This window comes from Anser cygnoides, chromosome 18, assembly GCF_040182565.1.
Source record: "Anser cygnoides isolate HZ-2024a breed goose chromosome 18, Taihu_goose_T2T_genome, whole genome shotgun sequence".
In the NCBI taxonomy this organism is placed as follows: domain Eukaryota; kingdom Metazoa; phylum Chordata; class Aves; order Anseriformes; family Anatidae; genus Anser; species Anser cygnoides.
Window position 1 is genome coordinate 2,515,172 of NC_089890.1, and position 21,954 is coordinate 2,537,125.

General features: G+C 44.6%; 1 protein-coding gene across 5 annotated transcripts in view; it reads right to left on the reverse strand.

Annotated features, from left to right (window-relative positions):
* GALNT17 (polypeptide N-acetylgalactosaminyltransferase 17) overlaps positions 1 to 21,954 on the reverse strand; it is a 210,236-nt gene that overhangs the window by 62,221 nt on the left and 126,061 nt on the right. For all 5 annotated transcript variants that reach the window (XM_048068094.2, XM_013189317.3, XM_066979434.1 and 2 more), the window contains one exon: positions 11,754 to 11,871. In XM_048068094.2, the coding sequence (XP_047924051.1) occupies positions 11,754 to 11,871 (118 nt within the window). The remainder of the gene's footprint in view (positions 1 to 11,753; positions 11,872 to 21,954) is intronic.

The following is a 21,954-nucleotide window of genomic DNA, read 5'->3' on the forward strand; positions in this document are numbered from 1 at the left end:
AAGGTGGTGACACATGACAAAATCCAAGAAGGATGCACTTATATTTTAAAGCTAGATGAGTTAATTAGCTCGTAAAATGAAAGAATTGTTTGGAGGGCAAAAAAATAAATGATGAGGAAAAAAACACTTTCCTCCAATAAAATAAGGCTGCATATTTCATTTTGCAAAATTAACCCTTATGGCTCAAGTTCAACTCTAGAAAGTCCCAATCCAGAAACGCACTTAAGAAGCACTTACATTTAAGCAGGAGCAATAATGCCATAGGAATTAAGAGGACTTCCCAGGTCCTTAAAAGTTAAGTGCTTTGCTGGATCACAGCCTGGGTAGTCAAAGGTGGAATTTCATTTTACTCCATGATTGGCCTCACCGGCTTCCTGTACTGGCTGCTTCTAAACAGTTCAGGGAGAAACTGGATGCTGAAAGAATTGCTAAAATCCCTAGTGCAGAAAAAAAAAAAAAACCAACAAATATATACCTTCGTTCCATGGGATCTCATACCTCAGTGACTGAGTTCTTATGCAAAGCCAAGGAAGCTTTGGTCAAACACCTGAACCCTTACAGAATTTGAGGATGGGATTTGGCTGACAGCTTAATACCAGCTTGCGGTGTGGAGGTCAAGCTGCGACGCTTTCCGTTGCCCTTGGACTCCTGGGAAAACCCTGAAGTCAAGGAGACAAATGAAAACTGTGTGCAGTGTTACTGGTGTTAACTACCCTTTAGGCATTACGGCAGCACTGCATCATAGCGATTAGATCATCTATGAGGCAATTGTCTTGCTATGAATAATAAATACACCACGGGGAAGCCAGAAAGTTCACTGCTGTGGTAGTATTCACTTTACAGGGAGCTCTGACTGTGAATGCTGTTCAAAATGAGTCCCACAGAGCACCACCTCTGCAGTTTCCATTGAGCATCACAAGGACACACCACACTGAAGGATAAATGCACTGGGAAACATAAATCATGTCTGGTTATTTCCACTGTTACTCTCAGTGATGCACAGGACAAGTCTCAAGCGATAGCACATCAAGAGATGTAATCCAGCACCAGGTTCTTGCTTGTCACAAGAGGAAAGAGAAGATTTTCTCGAATAACTGAAGGAGATAAATGATTAGTTCTCACTGAATTTTGCTGGGAATTTTGTGTCCCCATTCCCCCACCACATTGATGCAGTCACTCAAGGCTGCAGGAACTGAAAAAGCAGCAGAAAAACTAAACCAACCGATCTGAGCAGATGACCAAACAAGCTGATCATTCTCACCATTGTCATTAATGCTGGCAGAGCCCAAAGACATCAACATCTTTTCCCAACACAAGACAATGCAATTCCTACCCCAGTCAAGCTTCACACATATAAGAGCTAACTTGAATATGGTAAAACAAGCAAAGGAAGCTTGAGTATATGGGATTTTTTCTGAGCAAAGCAAGCCATTGGCTGGATACAACACAATGGGCCAGAGGCAGAGATCTTCCAGGGCTTTCTGCAAAGCTCTGGAGCTGGGCATGATCGTGTACCAAGTGTTACCATCCCTATTAAGTGTTTTACATCTGCTTTGTACTCTCTGCTTGCTGGAGCTTGTGACAGCACAGCAGCAAATCCTACCCAGTAACACCGAAAAGCAAAAGGTCAGGAGGCAGGTGACTGGCATACGAACATGCTGGGCTGAATTTCTTGGAGAAACAGGTGACTAACATGGAAAAATCCGTCAAACCTGGCCAAAAGCTGACATAAGAAAACGATATAAAGCAATCCCAAAGAGTAGGATACCGACCTCAAATGGATTTGGATGTTCAAGGGGGAGTCCAAGAGGACACACAGCGTCTTCCAGCAAAATTGGGATGTTTCAAGTACGCTTGCAGGAGGCCAGGGAGTTCCCGGTAGAGAGGGCTTCCTTAATTTGGGAAAGAAGCTGGCATTGCTACAGGGCCAGGGCAACAACTGGTCATTTATGCCACTGTTGTTGCTATTATCTTCTGCTGATTCAGCAGAGCCGGGACTGACACACACATGGAAATGCAGAGCAGTCGCCATTCCTTGCCATCACCCATCAGGCTGCCTTCCAGCTGCGCTTTGTGTCTCTGAGGAGCCCAGATGAACACGAAATACGGCTGGAACTGCTCTCGGAGCCGAGACTGCAACTGCAGCAGGGGCTCTCTTAAAACAGCATTTTTGTTTGTAAAAACAATCAAGTTTGACCTGAAAGTCCTTGAGAGAGGATGACTGCAAAGCCTTACCGAGACACTGAACACACTAAAAGCTGGTCAGGAACTTCTAACTACAAGCTTTTTGGCTGAAAATCACAAGAGTGTAACAGCAGCGATAACATTTTCAACAGGAACAATCCTCAGGCCTAGGAGAAACCTGTAATCAGTGGAGAGAGAGCCTTAGCCTTGGGGAAAAAAAACAAAACCAAAGCACAGTGATGACAAGACTGGACCGCTCCAAGGTCTGACGCTACCACCTCACCAGAGACTGGTGAGAGTAATAAAATCAGCTCCATGGCTCTGGATGAGGTACGGAAGAGACCAGCGTGTCCCACAGTCCCAGAAAGTGCATCACAAGTCAGGCTTTCTCATAAGAAAGGACAGACGAAAAGAAAAAAATAACCTTGCCTTTGCACTCATGATGAACAGGGAGCTTTCTGAAAGCTTTATGAATATAATGGGATGAAAAAAAAAACATTTCTCATCTCAGTTTAATATGAGCCTCATTTATTGGCACGTAATTTCATGTCAAATTTTCTCTTGGCATTTCCCAAGCATGCTTTTTGTGAAAAGACAAAGTTCAGTTTGGCTTGGAGTTGGTTTTTAGGAAGAGACGAGCCTGTTTTTTGTTTTATAGGGTAATTTATACCCCAGACATCGTAGGCACATGCACAGAGTAAACGTGCTGCTGCTCACCTTGTATAGCAATGAGTGAAAGGAGAAAGCAGATTTCAGACAGTTATTGTTTCAAGCACCCAGAAATACTTAAAGGACAGTTGTTCTCCAGGGAGCGATGTTAAAAAACTGGCTTTCAGGGGGTCCAACTTTGCTGCATCTCAGCAATTCCTGAGTGAATTGCAGCCGCCAGGCGCTCAGCGCCAGGACTGCTCTGGCTCATGCATCATCCCCCACATTAATGAGGGCTCAGTGCTGGAAACGTGACCGCAGCCAGGGAAGGGAGGATGGAAAGGGATGTCCCAGGCTGCTTCCACTCAGCAGGGCCCAGAAGGCTCATAAAGAAGCAACCCAACATGTCTTGTGGTACAGAGGAGAATATGTCAGTTTAAATGGTAAGGGAATCCTTTTTTAGCTCTCATGCCCATTGCTGATAGAGGAGTTAAGTAATTTATTTCTGTGCAAGAACAGAGGGTGAAATCCAAAACACAATTATGCCAAGCCTGATGGCTTCACCTATACCAACCCCGTTACCTCCCAGACACAACACCCGACAGTGACTGCCAACAAGCCCCTGGGTCACACAGTCCTTAAAATGCCTGATGATTTGATGAATACCTGAAAGGCGCAACCTGGATCCCATATTTCAGAGTGTCCCTGCCCAGCCAGCCAATGCATCACTCCTGCTACAGGAAAGTGGGGTCACACTGTGCTGCAGGTACTGCTCCATGCCTAGAGGGGTTCAGGTGTCCCCACACAGAATATTGAGGGAACGCGGCCAGGAATGGTTGCACCCCTTGAGCAACACGCAGAAAAGAGTGAAAATACAGACTGAGAGTGAATGCAGCATGCGATGGAAAAAATCAACCTGTCTTCGGGGTACTGGAGGTGTCTGATGCCCCCAGCCTGGACGTGGGCAGGGCTGTGAGCACCTGGGCTTGAGGAGCTCCTGGAGCAACCTCACCAGACAACATCTGTTACAAGAAATCCCGTTACAATAAATTCAGTGGAAGAAACAACATGGGAAGGCTCTGTTCAGGAGGAGCCGAGTGGGGCCAAAGACGAGCCCCTCTGAGCCCCTCCCAGAAGCACGAATAACCCACACTGCTGGGCTCCGAGAACCTCCGCAGCCCCTTTAGCCACTGTGGTGCTGTGCCTGCTCTTCACATCTGGTTTTCCCTGCCTAGGCCCAGGATGGACAGGGTGGACTCCACCTCCAGCCCAGCGTGTTAAACCAAGGTCTGGCAGATCTCTAACTACTGCTTGCCAAAGGCACACATCGATCCTGTGAAAAATCAGTAAATAGCTGACATCTGCCTGTTTCAAGTGAAGATAAGGCATGGCTGAGTCCTAAAATGGGTTTCTTCATCCACCAGTGAATCTCAACCACAATACACAGCCTATTGCCCACGAAGAGTTATCATCTTTCCCAGCAAAGATGATCGGTGTCTTCCTGGCCTAAAAACCAACTTGTCAGTAAAAATCTAGAATCAACTGGGGTGAAAACAGCGGTCCCTTCCCCCTCCTCTACCTTTCCCCATCTGTCAGTGGGTAACAGGCAGGGATGACAAATCATCCTCTATCAAGAGGAAAGAGAGAGACAGGAGCTCTGCGGCTGCCTGCCTGCAATTTCCCTTCCCAAGGAGGGATAGCTATAAAGCGCCCAGGTGCTGACGGCTGCCAGAGCAGAGCTGCTCCCCGGCTCCCGGTGCAGAGGGTTATAGCCTGTTTAGAAAATAATCAAAATATGGCTCCATTTCCATGGAGATAGCTTTGATGAAAAGCATTTTACCAGTTTGGAAAACTACACCGGAGCTTTTTATAAAGCATTTTCAAGCACCAACAGTAAATACTGAGCTGACAACTAAAATGCCAAACATAGGATCTGAAGTCATACTTGTACTGATTTCTGCTCTTAAAATAAATGCATGCAGTGATTGGATATTGTTCAATGGTGGAAATATTTCTTCCAACCACACAACAATCACTCTGAAGAGCAAAATCAACTTCCCTAGCAGGGATACAGGTACAAATAAACAGACTGTGGCCATACACAAAGGTAATGTATTGCTGCTATATTGCTATTTCTGAAGCTACATTTCTAAGACCTTTACCAAGGTCAGTTCTACTCTGCCTCTTACTTTGTTCCAAGTTAACTCGATTTTCATTTGGAAAGAGCCTTAAGCCCCAATTTCTAAGTGGATTTCAGTGCCTGACTGATAAAGTACTTTTTAAAAGCTAGTCTTAAGTTCATATTGTTGGCGGGTTTGGTTTTTTTCTCTCTCTCTGTGTTTCTTCTTTAAACGCTTCCTACACTGCAGGAGTCTCTGGGGTCTTGGAAAGCCATAGGCAGATCTGTGATAGCCTGCATCAAACTGTTCTGCCACGGCTGCTCCAAGCCACAGAGAGGCTTTTTTGTGCTTAGAAACCTAGAAACCAAGGCAGGAGACACAATACAACTCCACGCTCAGCTTCATTGTGCAGACCGGGCTGGGCCAACCACAGCTCCTATGTCTGTAAAACAAAACTTCCCCTGCCTTAGATGCCCCTTCCCATTACTCTCACCGAGGTTTAGCCCCCCGGGCTCCCCCCTTTTCAAACCAGGTCCTGCCCTAGCTCCAAGATCTCTTACCCTTGTAGGTGAGCCTGGAGCTTCATCCCCTTCCCCTCCTGCTAAAGGCCCCACCTGAGCATCCCCCCACTACGGGGGCTTCATCTGCACTATCTGCATCCAACCAACATCACGAAGTTCATAGTTCCTCAGCAGCAATCCTCAGGGATTTCAGAAGAGGGGATATTTGAGCAGTACAACCCCCCCACGTAGGCAACTGATAGCTGGTGATTTTACCCCAAAGCATTCCACTAGTCACAGGGACATCCTCTCTCCTGGCACCCAGAAACGCGGGTCCGCTGACGTGCTGACACCCCCCGTAACCCACCACAAATAAAGCCTGGGAGGCGTCTTGCAGCAAACCCTACCTGAAAGTCCTTCCCTCAGAAGTCTGGGCCAATTTGCCCCCACACTTTCCAAAAATACCATTCACTGCCACATGTATAATTTCATGACTAATTCAGCCTCAGCAAAGGTAGGTGCAGACAGGGGAAAAAAAACCCTGCACATCATGAGCAACTTGATTCAACCCTAACTACTGCATCTCAGCAAACCCTCACAAGCCTAATAAAGCCTTATGAATAAATTACATGCTTTTCAGCCTCCTATTTTTCAGAGAGATAACAAACGTAACCATGTATCAGCACAGATCTGCCAGATCCCACCAAGCACTGCATCCCGCAAGCCTCACGCGGCGGCTGGTGAAGCCAGCAGACGTGACAGGCACCGGAGAAACGCTGTAATTCACACCCACGCTGATGGACAGGGCGGTGAAGAAAGGATTTCAGGTGCTGCCTACCGCCAGTTATCTCTGTCTGCACCCAGGCTTTAATATATTAATCAGAAGAACTGAAAGAGAGAGGCATTTGAAGATGATCAAAGAAAAAGCCCCGGCAAAACGCATTTGGAATGACAGAAGTAGCACACATCGCAGTCAAAACATGACACCTGATATTGGGTGTCTGTGTGTTTGGTTGGTGTTATACAAATAAATTCTACCCTAACCGGGAATAGTTTTTACACTTTGATGACAGGCAATAACAATTTCAATATTAGGTTTGTTCAAGTAAAAACCTGCCCAAATATCCATCCTTTTATGTGCTCTCCATTACACTCACAACTAACAATCTCCATTTCAGGGATCTGCACAATATCAGAGAAAGATGTGGGAAGCCTGTGTTCCCAGTCAGGCTGGGACAGTAAGCCTGTTCTCAAATATTTAATTTAAAAAAAAAAAAAAAAAAGTCAAAGCTGCTTTCTCCTGACTCAGGGCCCTGCCCTGACATCCTTCCTCTGCTCCCACCCGCCATCCCATGGGGGAAATTTCCTGCCTCCCATAAGGCTGGGTACAGGTTGCCCTTCCTCCACATGTCATCCCGGACCCCACAAAGCCATGGATGCCAGAAGAAATGCTTGCTCTAAATATCCTACCTTCATTCTTTGTAACAAAAAGATGTAACATAATATTATGGAAAACGTATGCAGGAAAAGAAGGATTTGATTTTCTGAATGCAAGAAGAGTCAAGCTCCCTTGTGCAGTCTAAATATAACTATTTGATGGCTTTTTTTCTTTTTTTTTCATCTGAGGGCCTGACCCTCTCAACATTTCAACATATGAATAATTGTACTTGTATAAACAAAATGGGCTCCTTCATGGATGAAACGAACACAAGAGATTTGTACCATTAAAATGTTATTTCATCTATTTTAAGGGTTTCTGAAAGACCAAAGGGTGCACAGGCATGGTACCCTCTGGGAAAGGATCAATGTCACTGCCAGTGCAATGAGGTCACGTACGTGCCTGAGCAGCTGCAGGATGAGAGTCTGATTATTAAAGAAATCACCAATAACAACAAAATGCTCAGTGCCCTCACCGCTCCCATTTGCTTCCCCAAGCTCAATATTTCCAGCCCTTACAGCTACACAAATATATGAAACTCTGCCTGCTCCATAGACGCAACTGTTGGCTTGGTGGCACCAGGAGAATGGCCTGATGAAGGTAGATGACAAATCTGGGGGAAAAAAATCTGGGATACAAGGGGGCACAATGTTCTTCTCCTCTGGAACAGTTTTTAAAGACCCAACCCAAACTTCAGACAATTTAACATTCATAATAAAACATGGCTTGAGTCAGTCATTAAACCTCAAAGGGATCCCTGAATTGTGCTTTTCTTAATGAATTCAATAATCGATTCTTACTACACAAATAAGGTGTGGGATGGATCAGCTAATAAGCATTCTCAGTTAATTGCTTTCTTCAAGTGACAATTCGTACAAATGATACCATCAAAGGAGTAATAATATCTTTATTGATTAAATTAATCTCTAAAAGACAACTCAAATGAGTTTAATTAGCAATGCATGACAGTAGCACAAAATCCTCTGAAAACAACCTTGTAACCCATCCCAGACTTCGAAATCATGGCAACAGTCACGCAATAGCCTTTTGCATCTTTATTCAAATAGACACGTGCAATTTTACGGAGCATCTTTAGCGAATGTCTGTGACCAACCATGAAAATCCACGAAACCCTCTGTGCAGAGAAAAAGCGTGACATGCCGCAAAAGCAGTCTTCCTGCTTAGTCACACAGTCACTAAAAGCCAGAGCTACAAACAGGTTTAAAATAAAATAAAAACTTCTGATGAAAGGAGCAGAAACTGTCAGAGAATTGCCAAAATTCACAGATGGAGTTGTGGGGACCCTGAGCAACATCATCACTTTCAAGCCATGGGAATTGAGTACCGGATTCATAAAATCAGAGGAGAAATCTACTCAGTACAGCAATGGGTTAACAAAGGTGGATGAAAGCTTGTTCAGGGAGAGCAGGCTGGTATTTCTGAGCCCAAGAGAAGGAGGTGGGCCTGGAGCAGGGGACAGGTCCACAGTACCCGCGTGCTCCCGGGACAGGCGGTGGGAGCTCAGCGAGCCCTGGCAAAATGTGCTTCTATGGCAAGACCAAGAGCAGGTCAGTCAGCAGGGCCATGGCAATTTTTCAAGAGATGTTCGTGTTTCTTAGCCCCTTCTGAACAGAAGTGAGAGTGCATGAAAGCTATAGATGCCTTGCACCAGGACTAGAGTTTTTTCTTCCACCAATGCAACTGGGAGACTCAGTCCCAAGTGCCAAGTCCCTACCATACTGAAATTTCAAAAAGTTAAAAGCCAGTGCACTACCATGAGATTAAAGTCTCCATACACCGAGGCTCCAGCAGCTGTACCAGCATCTGTGCCCAGTCACCAGCTCGGCACGAGGACAAGATTTCCGCAAACACTTTGCCGTGGGGAGTTATGAACTCAGGAACAGGCTGATCAAACGCTTGGTCCTTGTGGCTGTCACTGCAATAAGACTGATCCAGCACTGTTATAATTTGATTGCAAGGCACACTTTAGAAAAAGAAAATGCATTGAAAATCTCTCAGTTGAAATATTAGCCTACACTGCCTTGCTTAGCAAACATTTCTGTGCTCTCTGCCAAGAAAAAGGGAATTAGAGTCGATTCTGCCTCAGGAAGTGAAGTAGTGGACATCAGGGACAAGAGGAGGAGAATAAGCACAACCTTCTGGAGACACTCCAGTGTGATAAAAGAAAATACAATAATACAAAGAACAACATGTTCCCCTTGTCAGGGCCAAAGCTACCCCATGAGCAGAACAAGAATTTGCCTAGGGCAACAACACGCTTAATGGCTTTATTATTATTATTATCTGAGCAACCCAAGGACGCTCCCCGGCACGTAAGGGAGAGCAGCAAGCCCCGAGCTACCTTGAGAATGTGAGTAATGGGGTTTTGTTTTTCTAAGTGGCTCACGTAGAAATATTCTCATTGAGCTGACTGAAATCAGCAACCAAAAGAAGCACATGGCCCATATATTTCACTATATGTAGATACAGCTTATTTTAGAATATGCAAAGCATATTTACAAAATGAGTGTCTTGCTTAGCATGCGGTTGGGCCATCCTTCTAGGTTAGGACCGCCCAACCTCCTCAGTTATTTATTTCAGTTTGTTATTCAGATTACTTACCTTTAATTTTACTGTAATACAGCTGGCTTGTGTTTTTGCCTGAAACGCTGTAATTTTTCAATTTTGTTCTCATAGCCTCAACGGGTTTATTATCTCATTTTTTGTTCTTTGAGCATTTTTTGTAATACAAGAATATTATGTTTTTAAAATGCCACATGATTCTCAGAATAGAATTTGTATCACCATCAAAAGGAAAATAAATATTTTCTGTAAATATTTTCATCTAAAAATCTCTAAAACAAACCAGGAACCACCGAACTGCTTTTCCAACTACAGCCAGCAATTAAACAGCCAAAACAAACAAACAGAAAAGCACAAAAAGCCTCAATACTGCATGAATAATTTTTTTTAAAGGTTCCATCTGAATATAAAGAGTCCCATGTTACCGGTAACGTGAGATGGCTGCTGGAGAGCCAGCGATGGCAAGTTGCAAGCTTGTGAGGAAGGGCTGGCAGCTTGTGTACAACAGGACTATTAGAAACAGATAAATCCATCTGAGACCTGACATCTGTTCAAATTTGTAATGATTCTTTCCTTATACAACCAACAACTAGCCTTGGGTAAACTATAACTGAATTTTTATTGTAAAGCGGAACTTGAAATATCTGGCAATCTTAAACACCCCATCTACAGAACGCTCACTCCATAAGAGCTACCTGACCTACCTACACAATGGCCAACACATATTAATGCATATGAAATGGGACAGAGCTCTTGGTTGCCCACATAAGACACTTGCACTGAGATGCAAGATTTTTTTGCATAGCTCAGGAATCTTTGAAAATCTACTGTTTAAACAACCTTACAAGGTAGAATTCCTAGGTACTTCAGCTGTCAGAACCACCAATGTTTTTAAAGCCTTGACCAGAACACACAACACATGGGTGTGCAAACAGCAGTGAAACATATGGGTTGGAAACGGAAGCCTGGAAGAGTCACTGGGGAAGAGAGGGATTATCTTTTTCCAAAAGGATGTTTATTACATATTTCTTCTAAAAAGTTCAGCATGTGAAAAAGAAGAGGACATATGTTCATCAGTTGTCCCTGAGATATCCATCTTATTTTTCTAGTTAAGAAGCCAATCTTCCATGAAATTCCCCCAAAACCTAACAGATGGGTTGAATTACTAATTGTGAGAAGGCTAGTTCTACAATGATGATATTAAAAAAATCCCATAGACAAACAAATAAGAATAGTCACAAGAGAAGCTTTGTTTGGAGCTGGATCTCTCTAGACCCAGGAAGCAAGCTGCATGATGATGTACAATAATTACTTCATAAGGGGAAGAGCTATGTGGCATATTTAAAGCCTTTAATTTCTATTCCCTTGTTTAAATGAGATTATTGCTCCCTGTAGCCAATAACAATAGATTTTTAAAGTTTCTTTTGATTTGCCAGCAAAGCAAATATCCTTTGGTAAATCTATGAACTGAACAATGATTTTTCATTTTTACACCACCAGAGTCAATTTAATTTTCCAGCTATAAGTCTCAAGTCTCTCCCTATCAGCTTGTTAACGTACAAGTGCTGTGCTCTAAACCATGCCTGGAAAAATCTCCATAGGCTTTGCCATCCCATGTTGCTTCTGAACATTGAATTCATTGCTTATGAATCACTTCACTGTATGTAAACACTCAAATCGCTAAACCACATCTAATACTGTACATAGTAATCAAGTGATGTTGTCACAGTAGATGCCGTAACAACGAATGTCTGTATGGATTTACTGAGACAGCTCTGAAAATGTGGCTATTAATGTTTCACTTTTAAAAGCACATTTTGCCTGTTTATGAACATATTTTATTTGCAGCTGTGAAATGCCTGTAAAATATTTTCAGGCATCATGTCTTCTTGAGATACTCACAAGAGTCCCACCAGCCTCCCTAAGACTGTTCTCGTGACAAAATAGCACCATCTTTTTCCTGATATTTAAGAGAACTGTAACTTAGAGTAACCAGTGTGACAGCTTGACTGGGGCCTGTTTGTGTTAGCATGCCATTTCATCTCAGTAGCTTTTTGCATGAAGTCACACAGATAAGCATCCCAGGAAAAAAATAAATAAATTGCACTCACCCCTAAAACCAAATCATATTCCCCTTTAAATTTAAAATGCTATAAATCAAGTCAATGCTCAGTTCCCCTGAAGCGTTCTAGCAACTGTGTATGTTAACTTGTTAAAGCGTTGCTTTTGATTCCTTAAATAATGCTGGGTACATTTTTTTCTCGCAGGTGTATGACAAACCTTGATGCCGAGCTCTATGTTCTCTCCTCCATACACATCCATCCCAGGATCGAGGAGCCCAATCTCTCCAAAGAACTTCCTGTGCACAACAAAGGAGCAACCAATCATCGCTGGTGTCCTGTATGAAAAGAAAAACAACAAAAATGGAACAGATTATTGACATTTTCTAATTTTTAGTGGACCAAAGGCTGATTTCTGCAAAGCTCCCGTTGGCTCCACGTACCCCCGACATCAGTGATCGCAGGGACTCTGCAGCAATGAGTGAGCTCTGTGCATTTGGAGACATTATCTCACCACTGCAATGAAATTGTCCAAAATGCAAGTTTGCTTCAATGTGTACAGAGTGGAGAAAGAGTTTTTCTAGGATTAAATTACTGAAAAGTCTTCAGGTCTTTGCTCTGTCACAAACATCTTGCTATGTCTGTGAGCAAGGGCACAACTTCTTTGGGTTTCCATTTGCCATATGTGAAGGAAATAAAATATTGGTATTTCCTTCCTTTTACTTTCTTCTAGCATGTCTAGGAACACAGTCAACTTCAGCACGGACACTAGTATTTGTGAAATGAAGTTTCTACTTCAGATCTTTATCCACCAGCTATCAACACCAGCTATCAACAAGAGTGACGCAGAAGCAAATTCTTCAAAAACTGAGGGCAACTGTTTACAGAATCATTGCTGTGTCTTTTGCTCAGTTACAGTGCTATCTACGGTGCTCTAGGTTAGTGTGAGGAAGTTTTCACATTTACCCTGTGAACCCTCATGCCCTCCAGCTAACAGTGCTGCTCAGCCCTACCTCTGCAGGAGCAGCCCAAGCAAGGTAAGGAAAGCAAGTCAAGCAAGTCCAGCCAAGGAAAATAACAAAGGAAAATGAGAGCAGTACTACCAGCACTGATGACATCAGTGTAATAAGCAGAAAGACTGAGAGAAAACTCAGTGTCAGGGGTTAATTTATAATAACTATGCAATTTCAAGGACACTGTAGATGGCTGTGTTTACTAACCACCCCTGCTGTCACATGCACACGCACCGTCCCTCCCTCGTTACCTTGCAAAGCGCTCGTCAGATCTCCATCTGATACAGCTTCCCAGAGATGAGGATGCTGTTCTGATTTCCACAAGCTGAGATCATGTTTGGGGTATTTTGTGAGCAGTTAAACACTTGTGACCCTCTCCATAAAATTACGCTTTGCTACAGAGCATGGCACTGAACAAAACCGTATCATTATGCCCTTGCTGCCTGGGGATACACTAATCTGTTGTGGTTATGGTATGTGGAGAGTTTACCCCCCGGGATATTTTCTGTACTAAAATAGAAATATAAAAACCATTTGCCCCTTTAACCTGCTTTCATTTGAATCCATGCTGTCAGGATAAAAACCAAAGATCCACTTGAAGGGATCAGCAGGGAGGAGATGACGAATTCTGCAGGTGAGCCATGCCAAGGTACTGCTATTTTCTCAGGATCCCTCCTGCCTACCCTGAGCAAACAAAGCCCTGTGCAGGACAGGAGGGCCATCATCTCTGCAGCTCCTTGCCTGAGGACGCCCACTTTGTGCTACCTGGGGAACACTTCCAGGACTTAACATAAATGGTAGCCCATGTCTCTGGGAATCTCAGGCTACTTAGAAATGCATGCTTTCTGGAGGAAATTGGATTCTGAGGTAGAAACACGGCAACAGGATGGCATATTTTAATGATGGCCTCAAATTCCTGGCTCAAAGCACAGTTCATGGGTTGTCCACACCGTGAGGCACACTCAAGGCTGAACCAAGCACTTAGCGACCACAAAGGAGGAAAGTGCCCTCAAACCCACCCCGACGTGGGTTACGGATGGAGAGGATCAGACCCATGCTGCCCAACACGCCTGTAACTCTCACAGCAGCCTTTGGGGGACCCTGGTGCATGCAGGTGGCTGCAGCATGCGATAACCCCGCAGGGGCCTCGCCACGGCTCCGCCAACAGCCAGCCACGCTTGTCCCTGCAAAACCCCAGAGCTCCTCGGATGAAGAGTTCTAGCCACTTAAGTGTTATTATTTATAGGCATTTTAATACTTTTGATAGACTGGTAGAACAGCTAAATGCTGTTGCCATATTAAATTAGTTAGCATCAGAATCCATCTGAGGTGTTTTTTTTTCAATAGATTTCTTCCCTGACAGCCCGCTCGGCCTTCCCTCCAATAAGCGGTGTAATGTTTCATGGTTTGCTGCCACTCTAGTACTTAAGATTTCAATTCTATTGCTTTATTTGTAGCAAGTTAACTGCCATTAGCAGAAACAATTCTTTCTAAAATGATAACCACGTTAGAGACGCCAAATGTAATAGCTCCATTATCCTACATTACCTGCTGGAATTAAATAGAAGCTAAGTGTCTCTGGTTTTACACTGAGCAGGAACAACCCAGCCTGTCCCCTCCATGGGGAACAGATGCGGTGGACACAGGGACCTTTGACTTCTCCAGTCACGCTGACAGGAAAAAAAACAAAGTTTTCAGCCAAATAAATCTGCATTTCTGACTCCATCATTTAGATCTCTGGGAGCTCACCACCAGGTGAGCCAGGTTTTCTGAACCGGACACCCCTCAACAGCCGTGCACGGGACCTGTACCCCAGAGACCAGGCACCAGCCACAAAGCCTGACCCGGTAGGGATGGAGAGCCCCATGCTCTCACTGCGAGGGCATGCCACAGTCATTTAACAACAAAAACCTAACCTCTTGGCAAAAACAAAACTGAGCGTGTTTTTTTTGTTTGTTTTTTAATCATTACAAATAAAATAATCTTATTTTTCAGTTACCCACAACATTTGAAAAGCCACCGGTTCCAGGAGCTGGCCATGCTGTTATCAGCTTCGTAAAGCACAAATTTAAAGGACTGTGAAAAAGAAGTTCCCCAAACTGTCCACTCCTGCCCTAGACTGCCACACAAGAATGGTTTTTTTTGTCATTATTTTGCAACACTCCTTCTCTTTGTAGACCAGAGAGTCACTCATCCTTCCTAAAATGCTTATAGAAACAGCCTGATGGGGATTTTGCAACTTCACCTTCACATTTTCTTCTTCATTTTCCTGCACACTCTGTTTTCAACAAACGATAACCATGAAGCATGCAAAGCAGCGCTCCCGAGCGGATCTGAGATCCCTCAAGCAATACAAATTAAGTGCTACATTCTTCTTTGTAACAATGCCTCCATATTAAATAAATGAGGAATCATGCGGCGCTCAACAATTTAAATAAAAACACCATTTGATTTTGTAGTAAATCCTTCAAAAAGGTGGACGTTTACAATAATAGATAGCCCATCCACAATGAAATTATGGCCTGCAGACAAAGAGCTGATAAAACCTCTTGTTCCTCTGCCCCTTAATTAAAAGCATTAACACAGTTTGTTTTTAAAAATCACACAGCTCAGCTCAGCTCAATGCATTTATTTGTCCCGATAGCTGTTTTTTCTTTAATGAGAAAGGAAAAGCAGAAATTGGCAGAAAAGGATGAACAGAGATGTTTAGCGGAATTATTGGTTTTGTAACCAAAAATCCACAGCGTTAGTTCCTTGCCGTTTTTTCTGTTGGCTCTTCTATACAGCAAGTGACAAAAGGTCAAGAAGAACAGCTTTTATGAAATATCCTCAGCATGAATCTCTAAATAAAGATGAAGAACATACAGGGGAAAACGTTTATCCTAGTCTATTAAGTTACTTTAATGGTCTTCCTTTCTTTAGTGCACAGTTACCATCTAATGATTAAAAAGTCTCAAGTAGATTGCTTCTTCAATTCAAGGAAATTAATTTTCCTACACAATTGGATTTTGCTTCCAATTTTATGCTAAAGCGAAAGTTATAAAATATGTAGAAAAAAGATATTAAAAAAATAATTAGTGGTCGTACCATTGAGTACAGGAAGACTGAGAACATGCTTTAAGAATTTGCTGGGGTGTCTGGTTTCCATTAAAGTGCCACTGTTTTTAATAAATATCATTCATGGAGCTGCTCTACCTTCAACAACACAATCCCATACCTTTAGGAGACACAGCACCACATGTAGCACATCTGCGATGGTACTTTACATGCCTAGAAAGATGTAATTTTTTCATTAACGTCTCCCAAACTTGCCATTCCTCATGTAATGCACTAAACTCAAACATTTTCACTTGCATCTTGAGGTTTCAGACTTGTCCAAACTACGTACAATTTTCCTCTTCTGCAGCTCCACGTTTCAGCTGGCGGTCAGTCACCGGTGGGATCCAGCATCTCAGCAGGAAATACGGGGAGACCCTGAGCTTGTGGCCTGAACTTACCAGTTGAGGAGCATCAGCTCTGATCTCACCCCCAGTCCTGCACTGGATTTACACCTGGATCCTACACTGACCACCCAGCAGTCATCACATCTGCCTCAGGAGAGCTGAAAACAGACTCATAACATGTAGAAAATTTAAGTTAAATTATCAAATTTGGTGAAATTAAGCACATAGCTTCCAATAGTAGCCTGCGAATTATTTCCCTGAGTACACCAGGGTTAAGGAGAACACGATCGTTACTTATTTTACATGGCAATCTGTGATAAAGCAATTTTCTTTTAGCCCCAGATGAAATTAAGAACCCAATTTTCAAACAAAAAAAGACTGTCGGTGCTGTACACCTCTGTGTTTCTTAATTTGTGGGATGGTGAACATATTATAGAATAAAGACCAAGACGTATAACACAAAGGTTTATAGCAAGAGAATATGTGTGTGGAAATAAAATACAATGATGCGGCATTAAGAATCGACCGCTCTGGTCATAAAAACTGGGTTAACCCCTTCAGCTCCCGTGTGCCCAACCTCCTGCCCATGGGCAGCAGAGCTCTGTGGGCAGAGGCCGTACAAAACTCTCTGCTCTGGCAGCGAACTGTGGCCTGGGCACTGCCCAGCCACGAGGTGACTACAGCCTGCAGTGACCCCAGGCCGCCAGGCGGCACTGGGCCCAGTCTGGATGCTGTGGGACCATCGGGGTGCCGGAGGAGCAGCATCTCTGCTGAGCGCCCCAAGTGCCACCCTGGGGCGTCCCCAGGCAACACGCCGGTCTCATGGGGACCTGCAATGTCTTACAGCAAGGTCACAGAGGAAAATTCTGGTCACTTGGGGCTGGGGAACAGTCAGAAACGGAAGAGAGGAACTGAATGAGTTAGAAGTGAATGGTAAAACAACAAACCCGGCCTTCAGTCGCATTCGAGCTAGTGACTGTTCAAAACCCTTGGGAGCTGCTCTGGGGACGAGGGTGGTGAGGCTGTGACAGGATGGGCTCGGGCACAGCCCAGCGCTGGAAGTGACCCTGTTCTTCTCTGCAACGAGACCGCAGCAGAGCAGGACAGCTCCTGTGGTGCGGGAGCGGTGGTGGGGCCGGGCAGAACAAAACACAGGCCCAAAGGCGAACCTGGCCAGGCCTCTCCAGCGAGGGGCTGTCCCCTTCTGTCCCCAGCCTGGCCCTACCCCCCCCACTATGCTTTGCTCTGCCTTCCCTGTCCTCAGAAAGGGCTCAGCCACTTCCAGGAGGCAGTAGCGGGTACGAGGATGAGTGGAACTGTCCTCCCCAGCCTCCTCCCCGCAAGTACAACAGCCATGCAAAAGATCCAGTGCCCATCTCACCCCTTCCCCTTGCTCCATCTTCTCCAAAAAGAAAACACACAGGGCAGACGTGGCTTGCATGCCTGCTATAGAGCCAGCATTTGCTTTAACAATGAACTTCAGATAATTAATTCAAGAAGTTTGCAGTAATGGAGGTGCTGCAGTGGCAGGGCAGCTGCGGGAGGGGACCAACAACAGCGCACCAGTGCAAGGGCAAGATGCTGATCACAACAGCCCGGAAACCAATGTCACAGATGAAGTGCCTCTCCGAAGGAGAAATATATATTGTTTCTGCCTCCCATGGAGGGGCATCTAAGTGCAGATGCAGAGTCAGGCAGGAGCCAGGCTCTCAGCTTCCCTTCGCTGCCTGTGTAATGGTGTGGGCAGATAAAAGCTGAATGTCTTTCAAGAGAGTGCAATAAAATTTCTAGGAAGGAAAGACACTGTAGCCCACAGCAGCGTACCTTGCTTAATATTATTCCCAGGATGGCATCTGCAATAGTTGTTTCTTGAATAATTCTAGCTTCCCTGCCCCAGTGACCTTGTTTAATTGTCTGTTTCGAATGGGTTTATTTTCCCACTGTTGCTAAGTACTACTGAATCTGTGAAACAAATTAAAAATAAGAGATACCACATAGAAGAGATGCTAGATTGAATGCCTTTCCTGAATTTATTGGAGATTAATATGACTTTAACTTCTAATGACACAGAAGCTATGAAAACTCTGTATTTTTGAAAATATCTATTATGTCTACAACGTCTGTGACCTTGCTCAAGATACATCTGACTTTGTCGCTGTTGTATGCCTGCTCTGATTTCCACGTCAAGAAGTGACACACCCTGCGATCTCAGGGAAATCATTGAACTTCTCTGTACCTCATCTATCAGATGAGTAGAATACCTACAAGGTCTTGAGAGAAAGCATTTAATAAATCACTTTAGTGACTTCTGCATTCAAGTTGCTGAATTATCTACCACTGTTGTTACACATACCGGACCCCTCCCACATTTAAGCAACCTATGGTGAGAAAAGCACTGGTAGATAATAACCTTACAAGTAAGGAACTGTGCGCACGGTTTTCTGCTTCAAGCCTTGCTTTAGGCCACCAGCAGCAACGAAAGCAGCATGCACGCCCTGACCGTGCCCAAGGTGTGTTAAGATACAGCATGTGAGCATAAAGCAGATTACTATTACACGTCCAAGGTTCAGGACTGTAACTCAACTGTAGAATTTCCTCTGCAGGAGAAAAAAAAATGCTGCCAAGGTCATCATCTAAAAGCATTTTCCTTCCTTGCTTATTTTACAAAAAACGAGGATGTCCCAACACTTGATGTCACTGCATGCCTGCTGAACACCCACCTCCATGCTCCCATTTTCTCCAGCACTTTCATTAGGGCTTTTCCTGCAGACATGCATGCTGCTATAGGCTGTCAAAATACGGCTGCTCATATGCAGGTAATAACAGTCCCCAGCTGTACGTATTTTTTTCATATGAATTCTAACTCCAGCCCCAAACATCTCCCTCACCTGGATCAGCACTGTTTGCTTGCAGAGATTTTGACTAACGCCAACACTGAAGCCCACCTACCAGCACCATGGTCCCTGCACTCCCAACCCTCTGCCCTTTACCTTCTGCAAAGGAGAAGCAGCACCTCATTTGCCCTCAAAACATTTAAGAACTTGACTAAATGCCATTTATCTACCCTTTTACAAACATCACCCACACTGAATGAGGCAGAAGCCTGAACGACACCATGGTGTGCCAGGTCAGAGAGGCCAGGTGAAAGCTTTAACCCGCAGGCCCCATGTACTTAACCCCATTTCCACAGCCACGTGGAAGCAGAAGACTTTTAGGCCACGTGCCGGCTGTCCAACCATCTCCCACAGTGGTCTTGTAGGGACCCCAGTAGAAGAAACCACCCCTGAGAAACCCTTCTGGACCAATGTCTGTGACATGGGAATGATCCTCGCCTGGGGCCATGAAGCTTTACGAGCACAAGCACGTTTGGGCTCTTCTCTGAGCTGTCTGCACAGGGAGCAATGCTGCACCACAGTGTTTGAGGTGTGTGGTTTTGAGCCTAAAAATGGCAAACTTGAGTACAAGCACTGAAGAAGCCACCTTGGAGAAGGTTAATTTGATAATTACCCCTCAAATGGGACTCAGTATCTGTTCAGGAATGGTTCTGAGGAAATCGTTGCTATTACAAGATTCTCCCTTGGGATAAACTTAAAAGATGGTTCTTCATTTTAGCGATTTAATGGCAGTTGCAGAGCTATTGCTGGAGGCAGCACAGAGACAGACGCCTTGGGGAAACCCAGTCTTTTACACTTGGTGCAAAGCCCCTGGCCTGCACTGGTGAGCCTAGGGCATGGGGAAAGACGCTTTCCCACAAGCCACTGTAGCACAACTGCATGCCTGTAAACATCAGTTTATGGTCACCCATTTATCCACAAAGGCAGAACTGGGCAAAATAATAGTGATCCCTCATAGTGATTTATTAGGGACAGTTATACAGGAGAGGCCACAGTTTCAGACTTGGAGGATGAGATAAAACGAAGCATGATTTTCACATATATATTAGCTTGTATTGGAAACCACTGAAAAATATGTAAAAGATAGCATGAAAAGTACTTTCCCTGTCAGGAAAGCTATTGCACATCAACATGGAATACAAGGGAGCACAGATTAGCATGGATGAAGAGTCAGAAAGGCGCAGAATTTAGTTAACCTGTTTTTACTTTTTCTAAATGACTGGTCCCCTGGAGGTCTTACACTCAAAGCAGATATGGAACTTGCTGTTATGTTTTACTTGCACTGAGAGCATCCAGACAAAGTACATCTTGCTATCAAACCCAGGAGCTAAGCAACAAAGCCTTGTCTGCCCTAGGAAAATAGATGCTTTCTTATATCTCGTTAGTTAAAACATGCTAACCAGCATGAGGCAAAATTCTAGCAAAACAAAGCAGCTTGAAATTTTAATCTGAGCTGGGAGGTGAGAGTAAATCACTCCCCAATCTCTTCCCCACACTGTGCATCACCATGCCATGCACGGGAAAGCTGCTACTACTTAACGCACGGTAGGTACAGTGAGCACGCACCTTTAAAGATTAATCAAGAGAAGGTCACAGTCTTTTCCTGCTATCGACTATCACTTGCCTCTTCAATGCAAGTGGGAAGCGCCCTCCTGAACAGCTTATTCAGGATTTTCAGTCTCACGTGAACTTTTCATTAAAAGGGTAGTGTTTGTATTTGCAAATCAGACCTATTTATTCCATGCTAGAGATGCAGAACTCCCCAGGGCAACGTCAGGAACTAGCTTCAAAGTTTCACTAGAAGAAGTTTAAAACTTCTTTTCTGCTAATTGGCAGGGACCAAAATCCACCTCATTGGGCAGAGCAGAATAGGAGAGGTCTTCATCAGTTCTCCAAAACACTTAGATTTAACACACAGAGCTAGGCAGCAAACACTTTTAAACCATTTTCCAGTTTTTCAAGACAACATTTTTAGGTAGTTCTAGACACAGGGACTTGCATTTGCACCACTTTGGAAATCACAGTGACATGAGGACAGACTAAGGCTTGGTCTCAACTGCATAAAGCTGAAAGACTTCTTGTTCTTTATTCACTTCAGCACATGATCTTTTGGCATTTCCAACACCTGATTTATTAGAACATAATGTTTGGTGCAGGAGAAATGGAAGAAAAAAGAGGAAATTCTTATACTTAAAAGTACCCGAGATGGAGGCCAGAAAGGGGTGGTGGCGTGGCTCTCTACATTAGAGAATCTTTTGATGTTGTAGAACTCCAGGCTGGGAATGATAAGGTTGAATCCCTGTGGGTTAGGATCCGCGGGAAGGCCGGCAAGGCTAGCATCCTGGTGGGGGTCTGTTATAGACCGCCGAACCAGGATGAGGAGACGGATGAGGAGTTTTATAGGCAACTGACAGAAGTTGCAAAATCGTCGGCGCTTGTCCTCGTGGGGGACTTCAACTTCCCGGACATATCCTGGAAACACAACACGGCACAGAGAAAGCAGTCTAGGAGGTTTCTGGAGAGCGTGGGAGATAGCTTCCTGACGCAGCTGGTCAGTGAACCTACCAGGGGTGGTGCCCCGTTAGACCTTCTCTTCACAAACAGAGAAGGACTGGTGGGAGATGTGGTGGTCGGAAGCTGTCTGGGGCAGAGTGACCACGAAATGGTAGAGTTCTCTATTCTTGGCGAGGCCAGGAAGGGGACCAGTAAAACTGCTGTCTTGGACTTCCGGAGGGCTGACTTTGAGCTGCTCAGGACGCTGGTTGGCCGAGTCCCTTGGGAGGCGGTTCTGAAGGGCAGAGGAGTCCAGGAAGGCTGGGCACTCCTCAAGAAGGAAATCGTGATGGCACAGGAGCGGTCCGTCCCCACGTGCCCAAAGATGAGCCGGCGTGGAAGAAGACCGGCCTGGCTCAACAGAGAGTTGCGGCTGGAGCTTAGCAGAAAAAAGAGGGTTTATAATCTTTGGAAAAAAGGGCGGGCCACTGAGGAGGACTACAAGGATGTAGCGAGGCTGTGCAGGGAGAAAATTAGAAAGGCCAAAGCTCATCTGGAGCTCAACCTGGCTACTGCCG